At 44.6% G+C, this 8,728-nt stretch overlaps 1 protein-coding gene and 1 long non-coding RNA gene across 2 annotated transcripts; one reads left to right on the plus strand and one right to left on the minus strand.

Annotated features, from left to right (window-relative positions):
• Positions 1-225: 225 nt before the first annotated feature.
• LOC100277629 (Cysteine/Histidine-rich C1 domain family protein) lies at positions 226-1,352 on the plus strand. Its single transcript, NM_001151141.2, has one exon. The coding sequence runs from the start codon at positions 310-312 to the stop codon at positions 1,273-1,275; it is 966 nt and encodes a 321-aa protein (NP_001144613.2). The 5' UTR covers positions 226-309; the 3' UTR covers positions 1,276-1,352.
• A 4,750-nt stretch (positions 1,353-6,102) lies between these two features.
• On the minus strand, positions 6,103-8,166 carry LOC109945273 (uncharacterized). Its single transcript, XR_002268398.1, has 3 exons — positions 8,062-8,166; positions 7,311-7,967; positions 6,103-6,579 (listed from the first exon to the last, which is right to left on the minus strand). It is a non-coding gene; the product is annotated as an uncharacterized lncRNA (long non-coding RNA).
• Between the last annotated feature and the right edge of the window lie 562 nt (positions 8,167-8,728).

The following is an 8,728-nucleotide window of genomic DNA, read 5'->3' on the forward strand; positions in this document are numbered from 1 at the left end:
GTCCCTTCCCTGCAAAAGAACTCATTCTCAGGTTGGTCATTGGGTCGGGCCTTGCTTTTCGGAAAGAAATGAGAATCAGGACAAATTCAATCCATAAGTGCCCTAGGTACTGTGCTCCATAACTCAACACGACAGTAGAGCATCCAGGGGAAGACCGATGCGCCGGGTCTCCAGCTCTCCATCACAAATGGCCTAGATAAACACAGCTACACAGGTGACAGCTATGTTGAACGTGCTGGGGGACATTCCAATCTTACGCAGCATGGAATTTGTGCGCTCTTATCATCCTCTGCTCGGCCTCCATCCATCATGAAGGCACGCAAGATCACCTCACCGAAATCCAGGACCAGATGCTCCTCAACTGGCTGCCTACGTATAGAAGGGAATGTCGTGCGGGATTACCAGCTAGCTGGCCTCCAACTCCAATACAAACATTTGCCTCTCTCTCTCTCTCGCCCACAGCCACCCCCGCAGCCAGAAATGAGGTACGGCGAGCTGGCGCACCTGAGCCACCCGCAGCACCGTCTCCGGCTGGAGCACGCGGAGACGCCGTTCCGGTGCGATGGGTGCGGCGAGGTGGGCATCGGGGCGCGTTTCCGCTGCCCGCACCCGGGCTGCGACCACGACCTGCACCGGCAGTGCGCGCTGCCGGCGCCGGCGCCGCTGCGGCACCCGTTCTACCCGCGCTGCGCGTTCGTGTTCCTGGCGCGCGCGCCGGGGGGCGCGGGGGCGCGCTACTGCAACGCGTGCGGCCGCGACGTGGCCGGCTACGTCTACCACTGCCGCGCCTGCGGCTTCGACCTGCACCCGTGCTGCGCCGCGCTGCCGCACGCGCTGGACGCCGGCGCCGGGGTCAGGCTGCACCTGCACCCGGACACCGGCTCTGGCGCCGCGTGCCACCGCTGCGGGCACCGCGGCCGCGGCTGGAGCTACCGGAGCCAGTGCAGGTGCTACAGCCTCCACGTGGCGTGCGTCATGGACATGCTCGTCGAGAGCTGGCACTCCGTCGGGCGCCAAAAGGGCGACCAGGGGATGGCGGGCCACGTGGTGGTGCCCGGCAGCGGCGGGTACTGGGTGCCGGCGATGATCAGGGGCGCGGCGAAGAGCAGCCACGCCAGCGGGGGAGGGAGGTACTCGTACTGGGGCAAGCACAAGGGCAAGGCCAAGCGCTGCTGCGAGATCGCCGGGTTCGCCGCGCAGGTCGTCATCTCCGCGGTGCTCGGCGATCCCACCGCGCTCATCGCCGGCGCCATAGGCTCGCTCATCGCGCGGTGACACGCGGACGCCGGCATAATATGTAGTCCTTTTTTTTCTCTCTTTTAGACCAGTGGCAAACATGTTTGTTCCTTGCATCTTTCGCGAGCGTGAGGCTCAGCGCTACCCCTACCCGCTTCCGTGGCGTGCTGGCTGCAAACAACTCCGGCAGGGCACCTCACGTACGTGTACGCCCTTGGTTAGCTGCCGGCATGCAAGGAACAAGGAGCAGGGCTGCCGCCGCGGCGGCCGTGAAAACAACGGATGGGCTGCTGTACAAATCCGAAGACTCGATCGGTGGTGCCCGTTGTAAGAAACAGAGAATAGGAATAGGAAGAACTGTTCTCTCTGTATTGCTTTATTGATGTGTCGAGTACAAATATATATAAACTAGGTAGGTGCCCGTGCGTTGCGACGACACATAAATTGTTGAGGGAGATCTATGACTACTCGTCCGGATCGATGACAGACTATTATTGTTGCTAGGCACCATCATCCGTATAAGGATAGAAGTATCTGGGATAGGATGAGCGTGAAGTTCTACACAAAGCCAAACAGGTGCTTGGTGGCTCTTATCTTACGAAACACAATGGAGATCCTCTTGCATTGACGACAAAGATAACATTAAAAAAACTACAAGATTGATTAAGCTAAAGTAAATGCTTAACATCCGAAAACAAGTATTGTAGTGCAGTGCACTTTAATACGCAAACGCTCCCACTACTCACCTCCGCCTGTAGTTCATAACATCGCATGCAAATTCATCCCCTATCAAAGAACGTGCTGAAGTAAAAAAAGTATCGTATGATTCATCATCATTGAGTTGACTGATCAGTTTTCATAACTATAGTGAAATTGTAGGCTCACGCCACACCATCTGCGATAGCATCATCACTTGGTCATTCACACAAGTGGAAATTGGAATTGCGAGAGCAATAAAAATAGAAGTGAGCAGCCATCCATTTTATTGAAAGCTTCATTTTACCAACAAAATAGTACTAACGATTGTCCTGTGTCTTCGTACTCAAGGCTTCATTTTACCAACAAAATAGCACCCAAAAAACTAAGTACTAACGATTTAAGCTACCAAAATAATAAGGTTCAGTACTTTCTGGTCTAAGGACATGTTTGCTCTGCGCCTTGAACCAATCAAGCTAGGCTGATTCTTGATTCTTTCACTATGCCCGAGACGGTCATAAACCAACAGTAACCATTTTATCCAAACACATCTAAACATACTGCCATCTCAAATTTGTAGAAGATCTCTTGCTATGTTTTGGAGTTGATGAAGACGCCAAACTGGTGAGGACATGAACTGCTACGAGCCCTTGTGCCAAAGGGATTTGAAATGTCGGTGCACAATTGTTACATGAAAATAAACAACACATATTGTGGACCTCACCCTTCTCTCCGGCATCGGTCTCCCGCGTCGACATTATCGGCGTTGTCATCGCCATCCCGCTTCTCCTCTGGTCTCGAGTGGACAAATTCGAGTCGCGCATCCTCGCCATCCGTGATCGCGTTAGCCTGTCCGTTCCCAGATCGCTCGCGTCCTCGTTCCTAGCTCCTGTGTGCTTCGCAATTGTCGCGCCCAACATCTAGTTCTTCATCTCCTTGTACGGTCACAGTGGAAGAGGCACACATATGCTCCAGTGAATCCAAGGAAATCGTGAATTAATGGGGAGGAGAGGATGACGTAACTTCTTTATCTTGGGTTCGGTGAGGGAGTGTCTATCTGCTGGCTTAGGGCCAGGATTTATAGCGTGTTGTTTGTTTCCGACGAGATAAGACTTAGGCAGGTGCCGCGGGGGGAGAGGGAAGGAATAGATCAAGATGTCTTATCCATAAGTTAGATTATATTTAAGATAAGTCTTTTCCATAAGCATGATTATCTTTTTCTATCGGTTAGGTGGAGGAGAGGGGGACGAAATAGATCTACACCACTACGCGTGTGACGCACGACGATGAAAACTCATACTTTAGGTGAAGGAGCTTGGGCTCAGTTGCTGCCCTGGGCATGGTCGGGTCAAGTTTCAGCAACAATCTGTAATCACCTTAGGGTTTATAGGGATTTTTGGGAGAGTTGCTCTGCAACTTCTCCTCTATTGTAATGTTTTTTTTCCTCTCTAATATATAAGATGCGCAGTTCTCCTGCGGTTTCTTAAAAAAAACTCATACTTTAGAGTAGAAATGAGAAGAAGATTAAGAAGATGTAATCCGTCATGTTTATATTAAACCACTTCAACCTGAAACTTAGTATTTATATCCTTCCACCTAAAATAGTATTCCACTCATTTCTATTAAAATTAAAAATCCACTCTCTTCTATTAAAATATACAAAATTCTTAGAGGTAGCTAATAAGTCAGATTGTTGGAGCTGCCCTAAACTTACATATAAAAATTGCTTAGAGCTAGGTCATAAGTTGATTGCTGAAGCTGCTTAAAGCTAGCTACTTTGTAAGAGACAACTAACTGAGCCATGTATTAATAATGAAAAATGAAAGGATTACAGATGGACTACACAAAAACTACCGAGTTAATAGATGTATTATTAGCCTTGCTATGAGCCAACAACGGACTAATTGCTCTGAGGGTGACAACTTAGACATTAGAGGCGTTTTAGAACACCAATGAAGGGTGGTCAATAACTGCATGTTATTATCATGTAGATCTGTACCAAAAGGAAGACACATCATGGATACCAGCTCAGACACATTGCAAACATATATCTTAGATTCGATAATGAGTCTTGATATCACATTAGGTACTCGATGAACATATAGTGTGGCGCCATTGCTAGATGAAATAAACCTTAAAGTTCTCTGAACTCAAAAAATTCTAATCCATAAAGTGCAATGCAGTCATCTCAACCATCAAACACGACTTATTGAAACTGAAGATTCTCTGAACAAACATTTCAAGAGCTTCTGCCTGCTGACCTAAGTGTATACAGGTTTGGTGGCTCCCAAGCTGTTACCATATGTTGTAGCACCTGGATATAATCCTCCCTCAGCACCAATAATCTAGATAAAAAACACAATAGATTATTTTGCAATCACCTTCATTAGGAACCAAGGTCTTATCACATTTACTTTAATGGTCTTCCTGTACTCATCTTCACTTATATTGAGGCAATATCGCACCTTCCCTGGCCACACAGTAAAGACAATTATTTTTTAAGAAAAAACACCAGAAGCAGAAACATAAACACAGACCAAACTTGCATTTGTGGTGTTTAACATGTTTCAAGACAAACATGCCATGTGAATTCAGAAAGGAGGCGTACGCGTACCTCTTGCCATGCAGACTCAACTAACCGAACATATACAGTTAGAATAATACAGTCAGGTCTAATATGGCTTTCTATATCAGATGGGCTACTCGACAACCAACCAAGAATCTGAAAAATCAGGATTTAAGTGTTAGGTTCAGGATATATTTTCTTGTGGCACGCTGAGAGAATGCATAATTTATCTGCGACCGCAAAACTGGAGGTAAGTCACTGGGAACTTTATCGAAAAGCTTGAAGACAATCTTATCAGTTCGGCACTGCAGGCAAAACAATAAGAATCAGGTGTTTCACAAAATGGCATCTAAGCATAGTAAGGTGTAATTCCATATATAGAATAATATGGTAAAATTAGCATCTTGGTGTTTGCATAAGTGCTGCCAAGACTATGGCTCTTCATCAAACTTTCCATGTATGTTGGAAGGCTGTCCAGTTCATGTTAGTCCTTTTCACTATTCACATGGCATGTTTGTTCAACAGATATGCAATCAAAAGCATGTATATGTATCTTTGAAGAGAAATTTAGCGGCATGTAGTAATTTTTTACTTTTAGGCCAGTACACTTAGATCTTCGAGATTGAGCACTTGTTTGGTTCACTTTTCCATCAGAAATCACTCTAGCATATGTTTTAGTTCTTGACAGTGATGGATATCACAACTTCTAGTAAATGTATAAAAAAAGTCAGGTAGGTAGAGAAGTCAAAGGGTTGAACAATTAAAGATGAGAAAATTGTTAGGAGTTCATTTATAAAATTATAATATGAGGGTTCTACAACCAAATGTTGAATGCTGATAGGTTAATAGACAACATTACGGACAACAGAACTTAAACCATATATATACCAGAATCTCGACTGCAACTTTAGGTTGGCGCAGCGGCCTGAGCGGGAAAGCAAGCCCTGTGTTAAAGTGAGTATGACGACAATCTGAACGACAAGGAACGACAATGTCGAGAGGGTCCTCGCCCTGCCACACCCCATCTTCACCGTCAACGACGACGATTGGATGCCATGTATTGCCGATGTTGTGCACAATGAAGACCGACAGAGCCTTGATATCACACCAGGCCTTTTTCCTCTTCTAATATAGTCAACCTGGAATGCTGACCTTGAATAATTCCAATGTATTTCGGCCAGAGGTGTGTTATCCTCTGAATAGTGAAATCTTCTATTTATAATTTTTGAATTGACAGTTGTTTTTTAGTGGCTGTGCGGATCACCTTTGGATTATAAAAGATTCAGATTGTGAATGGGATTATAATAATCTGGATTATTGGTTAAAATAATCTGGGTTGTTTGGAGCCTTGGATTATAGGTGCTAGATTATAGGAGTTGGTCTTTTGAGCACCTACCACCTATAATCTCGTATTAGCAGGTTTGAGATGTCTTTTGAAACCTTACACTGAAGACTGCTGCAATATCTGAATCTTTTATAACCTTTCAAGTAATCTTTGACAAATAATTAGAACTAATTACCAACTTTTGTTTCTCTTGCACTTATGTAACCAGTCAAAGTATTGTATTTGTTTTTACTTATTTTGCAACAGCAAGGTTTTTTTTCTTTATTTCCTGTTTTCATTCTGTTATACTATTTTTAACATCAACGCCTTTCTGACATATCTATTTTTTCTGGCAACTTAGGGATTGAAATACTGGTATCTGGGATGAGGTATCAATTTGAGTCCATGAATCCTTGTCCCCTTCTAATACTACTTTATCCATCTTTTGTCATTGCGGCATCACCACTGATACACGAAGAGGAGGTGCACAGAGAAGAAATAACTCATTGACTTTAATCCTTTTAGACCAAGGACCAAACGGTCCAGCTGATATTGAAAGCTTAACATGAGTATTTCTAGGGTTACCAGCTTACAAGCATTCACAGAACATTCATAGAAAAGAAACAACCAAGCACCTCAAACAAAAATCCCTGAGCATGAAGATCATACCTTACTGTCAAGAGAGTTTTTAGCTCTATCCCTCCTTACTTCAGTCTCGACAAGGTCACACCAGTAACTTCATTCAATCCTAAATGAACTATCAAGAACACAAACTCTGTTAGTAGACATATTGTATCGCTACACCTCATATCCTAACAAAAAAGTAAAGAACTAAATAAAGGAGCATTGCAGAAATATGTTACAGAACCATATCAAGGAGCATGACAGAATTAACCAAACCTTTTTTTCTTTTTTCCTTTTCACAGCAAAATTGGTTGGTTGAAAGAAAAGGTAACATTTAATCAAGTGGATCAAGATTACTAAACCCAAAGAGAAAGGGGGTTTATGGGTCAAAGATTTGAGAAGAATGAATATTAGTCTCCTTTGCAAGTGGTGATGGAAAATGGGAAGGGAATTTGATAGGAAACTGTACACAATTAAAGAAGCGAGTTGTTTCTCATCTTAAGCAGAATAATAAAAAAAGCTCTCCTGTGTGGAATGATCTACTGAAGATTAGGCATATATATCTAAAAGGCAGAGCTACTGCAGTAGGTATTAGGTAATGGCAGAGCTACCAGTTTTTGGAAGAATAAGTGCCACCTATCAGATCATGGAGAGAGAACATGTGGCTTTATTTTTTGTCTAACAAAATTCCCATGGAACTGTGATCTCTGAATGTTGGCAGAATCGTTAGCTCTTTTAATTGTTGATATCAGAGTTCAGAATATTTGAAAACCTCACAAGCTTTGTAGCTACATCACCATCAACTTGTGTGGAAATAGCAGAATATACTCATGATCGAAGAAGTAGATAAGCATGATGACATACTCATGATCGACGTAGCTGCATCACCATCACCTTGTGACATGTCCATGCTCTGGCCTTTTATCTTAACGAACAACAAGATGGTTCGTTACACTTGTTATCATCCTCTAGATGTTCGACTTCAACATATTTATCAAACGATGAATAAATGTCATGACAACCTTTGACGTGAAATGAAACTAAAACCAAACCGATGGACAAAGATATTCCATAAATCCTACTACCTATGAAATCCTACTACCTATGAAATCCACTACTCCTCTAGTCTTGAGCACATGCTTGCCTCCATGACAATGATCTGGCCATGATACTACTACCCAAACAAGTGAACAAATAGTCTACGCAAAGTTATTCCATAAATCCTACTACCTATGAAATCCACTACAGTTCGTTGCTATTTTTAACAAGTAGTTGAGATTACTATGTTTCTTCTACTATACAATATGCGAAACTGGTTGTGCCATCCCTAATTCCTGCAAGTTACAATACAATTTTCAGAACACTCACCACACAGAGCGCTCCGTTGACCTTGTCATTATATGTCTCAGGGTCATATGCCTGCATCTCTAGCAAATCGTTGCCATCGTCTTCCCTTGCTCCCTCCTAGATATTTGTCACAGTCGCCTGGTGCCCATCGATAAGCCACTGTGCCCACCTGTTCTGCACGTTGGACAGCCTTATCACGCGCTTGTTCACACCGCTAATGTCCACCTTGATAAATTCATCTGCAAGCTAATAGTGGTAAAGTTCATACAAGGGTTTCAATGACGAAGTCAACGCGTCGATCGACAGCCTCGGGTCGTCCCCTGCGAGACGTGGAGATCGGGAGAGCATCACAGCGAGGCGGCGTCCGGGCATCGCGTAGTACCTCTACAAAACTGCAGTGAATAAATACATACACCAAAAAATTAAATCAATGATAATATATCGTCCACCACACCAAGCCCTACCCCACCTCCCAACCTCAACCCAAAAAACTTGGTAAATTGTACAACAGAATCGTGATCTCTCTTCCAGCCCGCAGAAATAAGTACAAGCATGGAACACTACCAGCACAAAACGGAAAAATGGACTAACCTACCATCTGTGGTGTCCCGGGAGCCATCCAATGAAGAATTTCCTGAAATTACCAAACCAAAGGCCAACCAATCAGACCGATTAATCCAGATCCAGTCCAGTCGTAAATTAAAGAGAGAGGGCGCTAGAAATTTATACCTCGGGTTGCAGCTGCCACCGCCGCCACCCGAGGTCCCAGATGGCGCGGAGATGGCCGGTGTCGCGGATGGCATGGAGACATCTGGCTACGCGAGGATACACAACAATGCTAGAGCGGCTGACGCGTGGAAGATGCAATCCGCTCGCGGCGCGGAGGCGAGCGTACGCGCGGAGGATGGAAAGGCGGCAGGCATGGAGGCGGCTGA

This window comes from Zea mays, chromosome 3 (genome assembly GCF_902167145.1).
Source record: "Zea mays cultivar B73 chromosome 3, Zm-B73-REFERENCE-NAM-5.0, whole genome shotgun sequence".
Classification (NCBI taxonomy): domain Eukaryota; kingdom Viridiplantae; phylum Streptophyta; class Magnoliopsida; order Poales; family Poaceae; genus Zea; species Zea mays.

Coding starts and splice junctions, on each gene's coding strand:
- LOC100277629 (NM_001151141.2), top strand. CDS start 310: ATGAAGGCACGCAAGATCACCTCACCGAAATCCAGGACCAGATGCTCC.